At 45.1% G+C, this 15,956-nt stretch overlaps 1 protein-coding gene across 3 annotated transcripts in view; it reads right to left on the bottom strand.

Annotated features, from left to right (window-relative positions):
- The window catches only part of Xdh (xanthine dehydrogenase), a 60,216-nt gene that overhangs the window by 10,723 nt on the left and 33,537 nt on the right, over positions 1-15,956 (bottom strand). For all 3 annotated transcript variants that reach the window (XM_026412051.2, XM_026412200.2, XM_026412120.2), the window contains 13 exons: positions 15,350-15,433; positions 14,002-14,171; positions 13,518-13,641; positions 11,761-11,880; positions 10,864-10,960; positions 9,877-10,001; positions 9,041-9,174; positions 8,515-8,602; positions 7,345-7,431; positions 2,314-2,505; positions 1,966-2,111; positions 1,172-1,253; positions 577-672 (listed from right to left, as the gene is read on the bottom strand). In XM_026412051.2, coding sequence (XP_026267836.2) covers positions 577-672; positions 1,172-1,253; positions 1,966-2,111; positions 2,314-2,505; positions 7,345-7,431; positions 8,515-8,602; positions 9,041-9,174; positions 9,877-10,001; positions 10,864-10,960; positions 11,761-11,880; positions 13,518-13,641; positions 14,002-14,171; positions 15,350-15,433 — 1,545 coding nt within the window. The remainder of the gene's footprint in view (positions 1-576; positions 673-1,171; positions 1,254-1,965; positions 2,112-2,313; positions 2,506-7,344; positions 7,432-8,514; positions 8,603-9,040; positions 9,175-9,876; positions 10,002-10,863; positions 10,961-11,760; positions 11,881-13,517; positions 13,642-14,001; positions 14,172-15,349; positions 15,434-15,956) is intronic.

Genomic DNA, 15,956 nt, shown 5'->3' on the forward strand with positions numbered 1-15,956 from the left:
GAGGCTATCATGGCTGCCTTCTCCCTAAAACAGCTCAGGTTCCCTGTTAGAGACAAGAAAAGAATTTTGTCAACTCTAATCCTATTGATTCTGGGATGTTCTTGCACCTGGCTGATATTGAAGGAGCCCCTTATAAAATGGTTTGGAGGCTAAAACATTCATAAACCCATCAATGACTAAAGGGACCTTTAAAAAAAAAACAGTTTGGCCAATTTTCAGGGGTCCAGCAGATGTGCTAACCATCATGCAACCCCATTACCCTGGCGGCCCTGTGAGAGCTCTCAAGGAGTGTGGGAAACTAGCTGCCATTATGTATTCAACGTCCCCACCTCACACACAGAGCCCCAGGGCCCTGGCATGGTGATAATGAAGGCGTTCTCAGAGAGCTGGCCTGTCCCCTTTCAGATGAAGAAACTGAGGCCAGGAGGGGAGAAGGCTTGCCCAAGGCCACACGTACTTGAGATCCCAGGCCCTGGCTGCCCTGGCACATCTCACATGCTCAGTTCTCACACAGCATCCTCCCTCACAATAGCCACCAGAGTATCCGAGAGGATGTCCACAGCCCCGGGTGCTCACCTGGACCATCTTGGTGTGCAGGCCTTGGCCCATCTCAGTGCCCCCATGGGTCAGCAGCACAGAGCCATCTGTGTACACGTGAATCAGGGCTCCTGCCTGAGGAAAAAGAAGGATGCCAGACACAGAATTCAGTAAATCCCACTCATTTTAAGGCTTAGGGCCTAAGGAATGGAGCCCAGAAAAAAAGAAAGCAAGCAACTGTGGATATAGACCCAGACAACATTTGCACAGTGTGAGTCTCCTCATCTAATTAGGTGGCCTTCGGCAGTTCACAAAGTGCTTTTGCATCTGTCTCATCCTCAGAGGGAAGCAGGCCATCTGTCTTTGATCTTTGTCCTCCCTGTGTACATGAAAGCACAGTGGCTGTCCAAGCCCTGCCGTTGGGAAAGGTGAGGACCCCAGATCTCCACCTCTCACAGTCCTGGGACATACTATACAGATGCTGATATGCAAGTTCAACTTGCACTCCAACAGCAAAGTGCTTCCCTGGTCAGCTCTGGTTACCAGTGACCATGGGATTAACCCTGCAACAGGCGAGGGAAATGGGACCTCAGTCCAGTGGAGATGGAAGAATATATATATATAAAGCCAGTACCTGGTTCAGAAAAGGCACAGTGAAGCTTATTCCAAACTTGGTTGGGATTATGCACAGTCCTCTCTTTTTCCAACAATTCTCCCTGGAGATAAAGGAACATTCTTAAAGAGTTTTCACTATGTATTTTTAATAGTTTGGGCATATTTTTAGTCAATATCTTTGTATCAAAACAGAATAGGACATCTTGGATCCCAGGATCCCAGGCTGCCCTGGCATGTGTTATCCCATGGCGATAACTGTGTAGTTCTCACCATAACTGAGTTGGACCCCGATAGTGCAGTCAAAATGAAGGAAGTGTAGCTGCAGCAGAGCTCACTGTCATTCTGTCTCCCTGGGTGGAACCTGCATTGGGTCAGTGTGCCCTAGTGATCGTGGACTGTCTCTGTGCCCGAGAGAAAGATAACAATGCCTTCTCTGTGCAATTATCCCCACTTTACCGATAATGAGACTGAGGCCCACTCCAGGGAGACAGAATGATTTCCAGGGTCAAGTGTATAAATTAGCATCAGAGACAGGCACGTGGCTGCAGTGTCCTTAGTGCTGGGCCAGGGCTGTCAATAATGTGTACACATCCTTGCTCAAATGATAGGCCACAGTAGATGGACCACGACGCCGACTGCAGGCTTGAGCTGTCCACCTGGAGGCTGAGGATCTTTACACGATCTTAAAGGGGTAGCTACCAATGAGCGGGCAGCTTCCACAGCCTCACAGGTTGTCCATCAAATGACCAGCTTCATATTTAGGGTTTGGCAGGAAACCCAAGGGAGACGGGACTCCCTCCTCCTGGGGCTTACTTGTTGAACTTGTCGACTTCACGCTTCCGAGCGTGATACTGAGAGCTTGCTAGGCATTCATCCCAACACCTGGGCAGGGTGAACCCCTCAAGCTTCTGGTTGAAGTGTGTCAGGTCCCCTTCTTTGTACAGGTTTTTCCTCCGCACCTTCCCAAGGAGAGAGACACCGAGACCTTGTTGGTGGCTAGATGCTGGGGTGGGAGCGGGGCAGCCTAAAGTTAAGCTTCCAGTCCCCTCAGCAGCACCTGCCCATCCTCTGTCTGCAGGGGAGATGCCCAAGACACAAATCCCTCTTCCCCCCCAAACAGACTCAGCCATTCTGACTTATGCCACCGAGTTCCCAGCTTACTTCCTCCGCTGGCAGCCCACAGGTCACTGCGACTTCACTCATCCACTGCTCGGCAATTAACATCCCCTGGGGACCCCCAAAGCCCCGGAAGGCTGTGTTGGAGGGCAGGTTGGTCTTGCACACCCGCCCAGTGCCCCGGATGTTGGGGATCTTATAGCAGTTGTCCATGTGGAATAGAGCTCGTTCCATTATCTGAAGCCAAGGAAACCAAAGTAGGAGAGAACACAGCAAGATAATCATCGGCTCCTCAAACAGCAACTGTGAGGGCTGCAGCCATGCCTGCCTTTCCAGCCCCGCCCTCACCTGCTCTTCTCCGGGCCCAGGCCTTTGAACAGCCTCCTTGCCGCACCTTATCCACCTGTGCAGACCCTGGATCCTTCTCAGACCTCTAGATGGAACCCATCCATCACCTTCCTATTTATTTTTTAAAAGCTGATTTTCACTACATTCATTGCAAATTGGTTTTTATTTCCACTCAAGTTGTACTGCAAACAGCTTAAGAGTCAAATGCTTGTATGGGTCACGTTGTGACAAAGAGCAGCCCCCTCCACTGTCCTTCCTTCCCCTCCCCAACAGTCACCACTTGTGATTCTCCTCACCTGTCCTTTGGTAGCTATTTAGATTAACTCCTACATCGCTAAATAGCTTTTCTATTGCTACTTCTTGGCTTGTCCACTTTTAGGCTTTTATATTATCTTTCCCCTATAAAGAGGGAGGGTTTAGTTCCTGCCTGATGCCTTTTCCCTACATATAATATACCAGTTTCCTGTCCCCCAATAGAGTTGTATTTTGTTCTGATCAATAGTCAGTTGGACATAATAACTCTGCAAATATTAAAGCTGAACCATGTACTTACACTATAATCACCTCTGCCTTTCTTGATATCACTGTTCACCCTGAAGTTAATAATTGACATATTTTTCCATGAGCTTCATTTTCCATTCACTTACTAGTTGGCCAACTTAAAGTTTTCTCCAGTTCTAAAAATATGTTCTCAATATGTTCACATTAAAATTTCTATCAGTTGCCTCTTTTTAAATAAATCATTCCTGAAACTGTCTGACCTCCAGTTGAAATTGGCTGCCACCAAGCTTCCACTCAGCTGTGGCCTTCAGAGTTTCCCTCGGTCTCCCAGGGATTCCTTTCTCCCCTATGTTGAATCTTCTGTTGGTAGATCCCATGCCTTCCCTGCCCCATATTTTTTTGGTTTTACACCTTTGTTTTGTTGGAATGTATTCTTCAATATCTTCTCCAGAAAGGGTGTACAAAGAAGGACCTTTTCAACATCTTTCATGTCTGAAATGCCTTCACTATACACCTATCCTTAGTTGGTTTACAATTCTAGGTTGGATATGGGTTTTCCAGTTTCTTTCTGCATTTTGAAGGCCTGGTACTAGTGTTTTCTAGCTCCCTCATATTGAAAAGTCCAATCAAGACTTTCTAATTCTTGGAAAGTGTTCTGGTTTTACCTTCCCAAAAATTATAGCATCCCTCTGTCTCCAGGTTTCTGATTTTCACAATGATCTGACTTAGCATAAGCCTAATTCCCTGTATTGTACTGGTTGTTGGAGGGTCTTTTTGAATTTCAAAATGTATGTCTGCTGGTTTTGGAAGGTATTTCTTGTATTATTTCTTGTAGCTTCTCTTCTGTCTTCTTTTATTCTTTATTTCTATCATTTGGACCTCTTGGACTAGTCCTTGAATTTTCCTGTATTTTTCTCATATTGTTTTCTGTTTGGGGGAGAGTCATCAAGTTTCTTTCAACCCCTTTTATAGTTTTAATTCACAAGAGCACATTTTTATTCTTGGACTGTTTCAGTTTTACAGCATCCTGTTCTCTCTTTCAGGTGTAATGCCTAACTTCTCTGAGAAGATAAATGATAGCGTTAATTGTTTTTGTTGGTTTCATTTTGGCTCTAGTTTACCTCCCCAGGTGGAGTCTCTCTTTCCCACAGTTGTTTTATGTGTCTTCAATCATTTCAGTCCCTAGTCATCCTAGAGGATTTTTTTTCTGTGTTCCAATTAAGTGCATTTCTGCTTTCCCTTAGAACATTGTCAACTTGTACTTTCTATTACTTTTTAAAATCTATTTCCCCTGCCATTGGTGAACTTATTAAGGGCAGAAACCATGTCATGTGTTTCTTGATGTTACCACCCTGGATAGTCAAGAAATATTCACCAGAGTGAATTAAAAATCTTGTAAGATTTTCGAGGACAAGTACTGTGAGTGTCGATTTTCACTACAACACCAAAAAAGCATGTGTTGTACATGATGAAAACACTATAAATATTTCCTTTTTGAACAATTTTAGCACTAGATCTGAAGTATAAATTCCCCTAATGGAGCCAATTAGACGGCCCTTAGCAGAGAGGGGTGGGATCCCAAGGGTATAATGAGAAAATTTTGCTTTTCCTGAAAAGCATTACATTTTTAAAGAATTTATATATATGTAGCTCATGGTTATAAAACTAAGAATTAATAAGCTTTGAAAAGTAGTACCATAGAAGTAAATTTGTCAATTCTCACAAATTATTGCATTTCATCCAAGGACTCTAGTTATCTTCTAAACAACTCAACATTCCAAGTTCATCTGCTAAAGCTGTGATCACGATAATGAGGAGTGCAAACTCCCACTTCTCATGTTTCCCTACCGTATATACTGTGATCAAAGGAGCCTCAACTAAGACGAAATATGAAAGCACCTAATAATTGCATTTGACATTACTCAGTGTTTTCTATTCTGGGAGAAACCTAGCATGAATGTGCAGTATGGGGACTTCTACTCCCACCAAGCGACACTAAAACTTTATATATATATATATATATATATATATATATATATACACACACACATGCACACATACACACACACACATACACACACACACGCACACACACACACGCACACACACACGCACACACACACAAACAGCAACACAAGAAACTCTGAAGGAAGAAAAAATGGCCAGCCCACAAGGGACCTCAGGACATGAGGCATGACAGGATGATGAGTCCCAGGTGGATTCCTTTTGCCTCGTGAATCTTAAACTTGGAGCAAGAGCAGGCAATCCACAAATACCAATGATTACAGAGTCCAAAGAGGCACCCCCTATCCCCTAAACCCTGTTCCCTCCAGCCAAAACACCAGGAAAGGAGGAACCCAGCAAAACTGAAAACTTTTAGACAATAGCTACTCTGCTCCAGCCAAATAACAGGAAAAGAATCTGTGGTCCCACTCCTACTCACACCTGTAAAACCTCTGTGCATCCATGAGGCGGCACCAGGCACCCCTGCAGTCTTGCCAGGGAAGGGTTGGAGGTCAGGTAGGAAGCTGAGACTCTTGTCTTTGGTGGTCAGTGATAAGGCCCCACCCACACCCCTGGAGTCCCTAGAGAACACACAAGAAGCTTGGACTTCCACACCTGCAGCCACTCTTCCTTCATTCCCCGCTGGGTGGTTTCAAGGGAGACCTAATGAGGGAGTCAAGCCTTTAATCACAGCACAGCGATAAGGAGAACACCAGGATGCCAGGGAGAACATGAGAGATTGAGATCGTCCACTCCTGCCCAGCAGGAAGAAGGAGATGCCCCACCCCCAGGTGTCAAAAAAAGCCAGTGGAAAATGAAGACTTGTATCCCTACCTAACAGTAATTAGGTGGCGCCTACCAACTCTGCCCCATGCTAACGCAGAAAAAAGCCAAATAAAATAGAAAATTAAATATTGTCTAAAATCTTAGGACTTATCATCATCATTTCATCATCTACCAATGAACCCAATATTAAAAAACAACAGAGCCAAAAAATATATGTCAAGTTAAAACCAGTAGAACTGAAAGAAGAAATGAAAAAAAATCCACAATCCACAATTGGATATTTCAATGGCACTCTCAAATTTGATAGAAAAACTAGAAAATCAGAAAAGATATAAAAGAACTCAATACCATCATCAACCAACAGGATCTAATGGACATTTATAGGAACCTCTATGTATAGTGGGAAAAATAAATTCCTCACCAAAGACATATTCACTTCCTAATCGTGGGAACCGTGACTACTACCTAATGTAGTGAAAGATGGGATCAAGTCAAGGATGCTGAGAGAAGTGGGGGGACCTTGAACGTAATCTCATGCATTGCTAGAGAGAGGGCAGGGGAGGATGAGACCAGGCACACAGAGGAGGTGCTGTGGGGACAGACAGAGGTAGAAGATGCCACCTCAAGCAAGGGACCCAGGAAAGGAATCCCCGCTGGCACTCCCAGAAGGAGTTGGGTCCTGCCAATACCTTGATTTTGGACTTCTGGCCTTCAAAACTGTGAAAAAAAATAAAATTCTACTGTATACATTGTTAAATTACACTAAACTTTGCAGGAAGATGAGTCCTTATGTAAAGTACTGCCACCTAACTTAGTTCATAAACTAACTGGAAATCTAACATAGCAATTTACTTTTGTAACAAATAACTGCATCTCAAACACAGTAGCCAAGTTTCAGTTACTCACAGGCAGCCAACAGATCAAATCATGTTCAGATGAGGCAAACGCCCAGCTGTAAACAATCAAGCTGTTTTTAGATCTCACTCCTGTTTTCTGTCCATAGATGCCACCTGCCCACACTGAAGCAGAGTTCTCTGAACACTTCTGGTTCTAAGGGCTACCTGATACACAATCCATTCTTTTGTTTAATTAAACTAATTTAATTTGCTTAAAGTTCTTATTTTAATTATGTACAGATATATGCAAATTAATATATGCACGCACACACACACACACACACACACACACACACAATGGCCACACCCCATAAAGATCTGTAACAAGCTTTGCTGGCTTTGATGGATGCTAGCAGGACGGATGGGGTACTAGCCAGAGATTAATCAAGGATGAGAACCTGGAGGTAGGAACCAGTTAGAAGGCTGTTGCAATAATAACAGACAAGAAGCTAGGAGGCCTGGGCCTGTGTGTGTCATTGGGCTGTGGGGCATCTCTTGACCTCCCAGTCACCCGCTGGATGCAGGAGCAGATCCTACTTACACTCCGAGAGAGATCCTCAGTGTTCCCAGCATTGCTGAAGTGATCTACCTCCAGAGCCACGACCTTCCCAGTCTTCATGAAGCCAACCTGATAAAAGGAGAGTGAATCTCATCAGGGCCCTTCCTCTCTTTCTGATTATCCCCCTCCCACTTAGGCTGGAGGAAAAAGGACAAATAATAGAAGGTGACCTTGAGCAACCACCAGATTGCAGCAGGTGGAGAAGAACTTGACCTCTCCAGACGCTCTGGCCCACACTCCACTCCTACCCGCCCCCCAGCTCCTGAGAAAAGGAGTAAGGAGGTAGAGAAAAGAAAGCTGGTCATGAGAGGGCAGGACAGTACCCTCTCAGCTTTTGGCGAGCAGATATTAAAAGCTCCACTCTGCAAGATCCTGAATGTGCTTGCACATACTTGACCTTATTTAACATAAAAGAGAAAATCTTTACAGACCATTTGACAAGTATGGAAACTGAGACCCCCCAAAAGATCACATTGCTTTCTTCAGGTTCACAAGAACTTAGGAAGAAGAAATGCAATCCCTTTCTAGAAGACAAATCATGAAACCCAGTCAGAGCAGGTCAAAGGGAAGTTATTCAAGGCCTGTTTGTGGAGGGAGAGGACTCCCAGGTTACAGAGCTGGGCTGAGCCCTGTCAAGTTATCTCTGTGCACAGGGAAAGGAGGCATTGGTGGGAACAGAACCAGTCATCCACAGAAAACCAGAAAAGGGACCGTCCCAGAGAGAAGTTGGGGTGATTCCCAATCATGCTCTGGCAGACCAGGTGCCCACTGTAACAACCTGTGCCTGTCTAGGACTCTGGGAGGTTTTATTTCTCATGGCAAGTTGCTAAGAGGTCATTCTGATTTCTACATCAGGCGGTGAGCATGTTGCCATTAGACGCTCTGTGTGATGGATTACCCCAGGCCACTGACAGATTCACAGAAGTCATGAATACCACCCTGTGACATCTCTTGGGGAGTGTCCTGTGGCCTCCTCTAACACACCCTTCCATGTTGCTGATGGCTGGTTTCAGTTTCTCTGGGTGCTATTTCTTCTTGAACCTCTACAGATAGTCATACAAAAAGTAAGAGCAAGTCCAGGGTTCCTGGACCTTTCCCTCCAGGGTCCTTCCAAGATGGCACTCCCCGCCCTGACACACCCCCACCCAGAACCTTGTATCTGGCCAGGAAGGGATGTCTGCCACCAGTTATCAGCATGTCCTCATCACGGTCCAGCATGCAGCGTACGGGGCGGCCTGTCCTGGAGGGAACCAGGAGGGTTAGAAACCTGTGAGCCTTCAATGGTACCCAGCCCTGTGAGTCTCAGAGATGCAAACAGCAAGGGGACCTTCCTTTCCCGCCAGGCACACTGAGAAGACCTGTACTGAGCTGCTCAGCTGTGCAAGCACCATGCAGGACAGGAACAGGGGATAATATCAGGACAAGAGGCACACCTTGCCCTCAGGGAGCTCACAGCTAGGTAGAGGAGATAAAATTGGGACCCATGGGTCAGAACACAAAGAAATAGGCTATATTACCCTCATCCTTATGCCCAAGGGTTCTAAAAAGAAAAAGAGCTGTGAGAATTCAAAGCAGGGAAAAATGACTTCCAATGAGGGGAAATCCAGAAAGCCTTCCTAGCAGAGGTGACCTTATCCTCTTCCCAGAGCTGCTGGAGGAAGCAGGCTTTGGGACTTACTTGTATGCAGCCAAGGCCACTGCTGTAGACAGTACAGTGCTCCGGGTCTCCTTCCCTCCAAAGCCTCCTCCCATTCTCTTCACTCGGACTACAATCCGGTTTTCTGGAACCCCCAACATTTTCGCCACAAAACTCTATGGAGGAAAAAAAATTCTTTCACTGATGCCTCATCTGGATGAGCCCACCCCACAAGCGTGGACCTGACTGCTGCTGTGAACTCTGAAATTCCTAGAGTGAAACCCCTCCCTTCCTAGTTAGTGGTGCAGGGTCCTACACTCAAGGTCACTGCAGACTGAACTCAGCCATCCAGACACTTGTTTTCAACCAGAGGGACAAGATCACAGTATGTTGTCAGAGCCAGAACTCATTCCGTTCAGCCAGAGGCTGGTAAGTCTGGGTAAGACTAGCTACCCCAAAATGCTGGCAATTACTGTGCATCACAGGTGATAGATAATATCTGAGCTATAGCAACTAAGTTAGTGGTCCCTGTGAATATCACTGGGCCCAGCTCCTTCATTTTAAAGATGAGGAAATGAAGGCAAGACATGATTTGACCAGAGCTATTTAGCACCGGAATCATCAGAACTAAGAATTACCAGGCTCCGGTGCAACTGTTGAAACTCGTCTAATTGATAATAACAACCTTACCAGGCTCCATTTTACCAAAGAGGAAACTGAGGCAGAGAAAGCTTACATGACAAACTCAGAGATACCAGCCCCCTTGAGGACCAGCCAGATCTCCCTCTTCCCGTTTCCCCTACTGCCCTCCTGGTCTGCTACAGCCTCTGTTGTCATCTTTCCAGTGCCCTGAGCTGATCCCTAGGTCATCCATCTACCTGTGTCTTCATGGTGTTCTGGGTAGACACAAAGAGCTCCATCTCCCCCTCCTCGCCTTTCGGGACAGCGATGGTGCAGTGAGTCTCCAGATAGAAATGCTCCTGGCCACCGATGTACAACTCTCCTGGGGAAGCAATGACAGCCCCACCGTGAGTCCCTTGCAGCAGAGGGGCATGCATGCTTGCTTAAGGAAGCCATGCACTCTGCCAAGTGGCCCAAGCGGGAACCCCAGGCCCACAGGTAACCTCTGGTTTCCCCAAGTTTGGTGGGAAAGAGTCTCAAAGTCTTAACCTCCCACAAAGAAACTAGAAGGACACTGAAATACATCAGGCAGAGAGCTCTTAGTGCAGTCATTGAAAAATCACAGATTCCCCCAAATTTAGAAAAGTTGAAGAGGGAATTAATAGATGTAATTGAAAAGCTGAAAACCAGAGCATCTTGCAGAACCAAAGCTGTCAGGCCTGCTGGAGAGTTAGTTGGCTTGCTGGTGACTTCGCGATGACCAGGAGCCAATGTGGAAAGCAATTCCAAAAGGGGCTGATCAGCTGCCTGTTGTAGGCTAAGAGCTGAGGACCTGACTTCACAGAATCAGAGACAGAGGGACAGGGACAACGGGGAGGAGGGTGAGCTAGCAGAGGAGCACCTTCAGGCAGATGGAGAGGTTAGAGGTCTGGCAGCTCCAAGCTGGCCACATCTGGGATATGACTTCCCTGGACAGTCTTCCAAATCAGAAAACACCACACCTACTCTCTCTAGGATACTAGGATGCTTAGGTACAGCCAGCCCAGGACAGGGGAGTGGAGGTTAATATGGGTGAGCCTCTGTCCCAACGCTGTCTACTGTTCTGTTAGAGATGTCAGAGGTGATCTTCCATTAGGAAATTTGGGGGAATCGCCTTTTCCTGCTCCAGGGCTCAATGTGGATCTCTTGAATTTAATGTGCAAACCAGGGTCACCCCATGCCTACTGCATAATGCACAGCTGTACCTGAAACAACATTATCTGCTTCGGAAAATCCCTTCTTGAGGTCTCCTTTCTCGATCTTCAGCTCAGATCCATAAAAGGAGTTGTTCTTTATAGCATCCTGAGGATCAGAAAGAAGCTTCAGTGGCCTGACTCAGGGGGAGGAAGACAGCGTCTGCCTGGGGAAAGGAGGTCTCTGAACTGTGGCCTCTCTTCTCAGACAGGAATCTCCACAAGTTTCATGAACCAACTTAAAACAAGCTCCACTGTGGCCCAGGAAGACATACTCCTATTTCCTGAGCTGTACATGGATCCTAAGGAAAAGAAAAGAATCCCAGAAAAAAACAACTGGAGTTGAAATTTGGGGAAAGAGGAACTCCACTCTGTTTGGTTGTTGATGGACTGGGCCCAAGATGATGTTTGAAAGGAAAGGACAAAAAAAAAAAAAAAAACAGAGGGTGGTAAGGGATTTTAAAATACACTTATAGGTGTTCCTTGATCTGCAATGGAGTGCTGTACCCATCAAGTTATCATAAGTTGAAAGTATCACAATTAAAAAACACTTAATATACCTCACCTAGCAAACATCACAGCTTAGCCTCGCCTACCTAAGCAACCTCAGAGCACTTACCTGAGCCTATAGTTGGGCAAAACCATCTAACACAAACCCTGCTTTAAAATGAAGTGTTGAATATCTCTTGTAATTCGTTGAATATTGTAGTGAAAGTGAAAAACAATGGTAGCTGTGTATGCTTTCACACCATTGTAAAGTTGAAAATTTTGAAATCATTTAAGTAGCACCATGATAAGAAGAGGACCTCAGGTAGCCAAATTCCCACCTGCTGCTCAAATCTCCTGTGAAGGATCCTTCTAACCACACCTGCAGGGACAGGGAGCTCACTCCTACACACAGGCAGTTACCTCAATGGTGATAATAGCTGGAAGGTCTTCATAGGTAATTTTCACCCCTTGAGCTGCCCTCTGTGCATGTTCTGGAGTGTCAGCAACCACAGCACCAATGATGTGCCCAACACAAGTTACCTAGGAGCAAGAGCAGATTGTCAAAGAACATGACTGACAGCTCTTGTGAAGTGTACTATTTACAAATTGTTCAAAAAGGCAAAGGAAGTCCCCACGTTCCCAAAGAACATTTTAGGAATGTCCTGGGGCTTTTTAAGTTTCCTTATCCCAGTAACTGGGGGTATGAACCTCTTAAAACTGGGGTTATGAGCCTCTTAAAAAGAGCTTAGAATCAGTAGAACAGAACAGAGCACAGAGAGATCACTGGTATCAGAAACAGATTTCATCTCAAGGGCCAAGTCTGAGTTTTTAGTACTGGTAGCGTATTGAGAAGCTGCACAGGGTAGAGTATAGTGATTGGTTATGGCTGTCTGCCATGAGCAGAATGGAGATAAGGTGCCCAAGTAGGTCAAATCAGATGTACTCCAGCAAGCTGAGTCTTCCTATGAAGAGGTGGTGACCAGAAGGCACCGTCAAGACTGGTTAGTAGTTACCAGATCATGACTAAACCTTAGGTCTTGACTCTCAGTGTTATTACTGGTCCGCTTCATCATTCTCTTAATGTGCTATTTCCCAGATTTATACCAAGAGCTCCTCAAAAGCCACAATCATGTCTTATTATTTTATCTAGAAGCCCTAAAAGCAGTAGCTCACGAAAGACAAGACTTAAATTCAATGATCTATAAATAAGATATTTTTCAATTTATAGAATAACAATTGTTTTTTTTTTCTTTAAATTCAATTCCATAAAAACTTAATGAATCTCCTTCAGGGATAATTTCCATCAAACATTCCCCCTAAAATAAACAACAAAATACATTGTCCAACTCATCACTTTGGAATATAGGGTTTCTAACAATATGAACCAATACTTAGCATGCAAGTCTCTGATAATTTTCTCTTAAAGACTCCATTATGAGCTTGGTTAATGCAGTGATAGTGTATATAGCTGATCCCCACTAACCAAAATGCTAGCAGTACTCCTGGAGGCTCTTGGAGCTTGTAAAACGATATGTTCTTCTAAGGAGTCCTTACAAATTCCGGGTTTCATATTTTTAGATTTTTGTTCTTTCACCTTTACACTAATAATAAGGTGAGTTTAACTTTCAGGGATACCTACCCACATCAGATCGGCAACATCTGATGTGTGTTAGAACTAGGAAATGACCATCTGAGAACTATCCTATAGTAAAGTATAAGAACTTTTGTAGAAACTGTCTTAAAGGTTTGGAAACGATGTTGCTGTAGAATTTCATATAGTTGGAATCGATAGATGAACTTTCATATATGTGAGCTATCAATCCACAAAGTGATGGTATTATTATTTCTTTTCTAGTTAGTTCATTTAATGTTTTCTTATTTTTCTTTTAATAAAAGTAGGAACCCAATTCTATAATCACCAGCCTTGCTTTACTGCCATGTAGGCCCAGAGTTACCCTGCTATGTGCAAACAGCAGCCATCAATTAAATGTTGACATTTTAAATAATAACATATTCTATCCCACCATGAGTTGTACTGAATAATGTTAGCCAGAGTGAAGGTCATGATAAGTGCAAATGTATAATCTTCAAGATGAGGACAAATTGGAGCCATGAGCATGAATTAAAACTTCAATACTTATTCTATTTATTTCATACAAAATAAAATCCAAGCATACCTCACTTTCCGCAAAGACTATTTCATCATTAAAAAGTCCAGTTGTGTTACTCCCAGGAATATCGGCAGCTGAGAGGAAGCAAACAAACCCTGGCACCTTCTTAGCTGCTGAAGTGTCTATGCACCTGCAAGAAAGAGCCACGGGAGGAGCCAGGTGGGCAAACTGAAGCAGGAGATCCATCCCCTGGACTGGATAACTGGCCTTGTTTTAATGAGCTTTCAATCCCCCCAGGCTTTCTCAATCTGGCCCCTGCCCGCCTCTGGGGACATCAGCCCTGGGAGCAGACCCTCCTCGGAGTCACAGAGCCCTCACTCCTCCTGCTGCGCTCTGGATGGTGATTTGGAGACGATCTTCCATCCTCATCTCTAGGCTGGGAAGCGCTGGAAGACGCTTGCTAAGGTCATCTTTGTGTGGGAAGCCTCTCAGGTGCTCCCAGCACCCTCCCCCTGGAGCGCCACGGGCTCCCCACGGCCGCTGCACTCACTTGATCTTGGCATGGGCCCTGGTGCTGGTGACCAGCCGGAGAGACAGCTCGTTCTCATAGTGGGGGATGTCATCACAGTACACTGCCTCCCCAGAGGCCTGCATGTTGGCGGCAAGGTGGGGCATGGGACGGCCCACCATGTCCTCCTCAGACTGACCTTTGGGAACCTCCTGGGAAAGCATGGTCACCAGTCAGGCTGAGGACACTGTTTCCCTAGAGATCCATGGACGCTGGGGAGTCCTTGAGGCCAGATACCAAAGCAAACCCAGAGGGTTGGAATGAATGAGGTAGAAAGGCTTTAGGGGTGAAAGTAACAGTGAGGCACCTAAGAAGTCACTGATAAGGGTGCTCATAGTGTAAGTCTATCAAGGGACCCCTCCCCCCAAAAAAGGAGGAAACTAACTAAATGTCCATCAATTGAGAACTGGGTTATGCTATAGCATACAATGAAATAGTATGCAGCCATCAAAACATATTTCTGAAGAATTTTTATTAAAAAGAAAGAATGCACATGCTAATTGTAAAAATAAGACATGAAACATTCTCTGTGTCATGATTCTAATCATGTAGGGAAAATAATATATGCTCTAAATATCATATATGTGTGTTCATATATAAATGGGGGAAAAAGAACTAAACAAATACAATGAATCTCTCTTGGGTGATTTTTATTTTTGTCTTTATATTTTCCAAAATATCTTAAGATATATATTAATTTTATAATAAAGTTCTGTTTTTGTTTCTTCAAAGTAATAATAATGGCTAATATTTGCTGAGTGTTTTTACTATATGCCAGGAATCATCTAAGCAATTTACTTTTATTAACACATTTAATGCTTGGCCATCCTATGAACCAGGGACCATTATTAAGGAGCACTGGGTGTTCTGGGTCAGGTGGCTGGAGACGAAGCTGAGGTGGTTGTTGCAATAAAGACTGTCTGACTCACAAAATCTAAACAGTTTATAGTAAACGTTTGCTAATCCCTTGCTCAGTTACTCTCAAAAACTTGTAGCTGATAGAATGGTTTGAGCGTATGTGTGTGTGCACATCTACTCAGGAAGACGTCTGGAGTTAGTCTAGACTGAGTCCTACATAGAAAAGATAAATGGAAAAAAAAACTGTTTTTTCTTTAAGGCACAGGCATCCTAAGAAAGAAATTTAGGCCAACAAAGGGGAAACAGCTCCATCAGTATGATTCCCGCTTCTTATGCTGGACCTGTAGGCACCAGAGTGGGGAGCTTTTCACATCTATGTATGATTCAAGCTGGGCACTGGTCAATGGTCAGCCATCGACCGTCAGGGGTGGCCTGAGCTGGCCTCCATATCAGAACACACATGGGTACTCACTTGGAAGAGCTGGACGTTGGCTGGAGGGTCTTTGTGGAAGAGCAGAGTGGCACTGGTGAAGGTGGGGTCCAGCAGGCCACAGTTCTGTGGAGGTGAGACAACAGAGGTGGCCGTGACACGGGTGCATCATTGATCCCTTTCTTGGTGCCCCCAAGTGATAGAGTTCCCCTCAGCCCGTCAGGTTTTACCCTCTGAGTACTGGTGGGGTCTACCTCGTCCAGACGTGGGCTCTGAGCCCTCAGAATTTAACAACCACCTCGGCTCCATCTCCAGCCACCTGACCTAGCACACCCAGAGCTCCTTGATTCCTCCCACCCTCCAGATTTCCCCTTCTGCCTTACACGTGCTGTTCTCTCTGCTGGGAATTCTTCCTCCCCACCCTTCCCAGAAAAGTCTCCCTTCCCCCTCCATCCCGTGGGAGGTACTTGATGACATGGAGGATATTCACAATACTAAGGTAAGGTGGGTATAAAAGTCTTCATGCGGGTGATCCCAAATCTATTTAGAAAATGACATCTCCAGATCAAAAGATCGCAAGATGGTAGGTGTGTTTAGAGACGATGGAAGGACAGATGGAAACCATGACAGACAGGGCAAACAGCCTGTA

Source organism: Urocitellus parryii, chromosome 12, assembly GCF_045843805.1.
Source record: "Urocitellus parryii isolate mUroPar1 chromosome 12, mUroPar1.hap1, whole genome shotgun sequence".
Classification (NCBI taxonomy): Eukaryota; Metazoa; Chordata; class Mammalia; order Rodentia; family Sciuridae; genus Urocitellus; species Urocitellus parryii.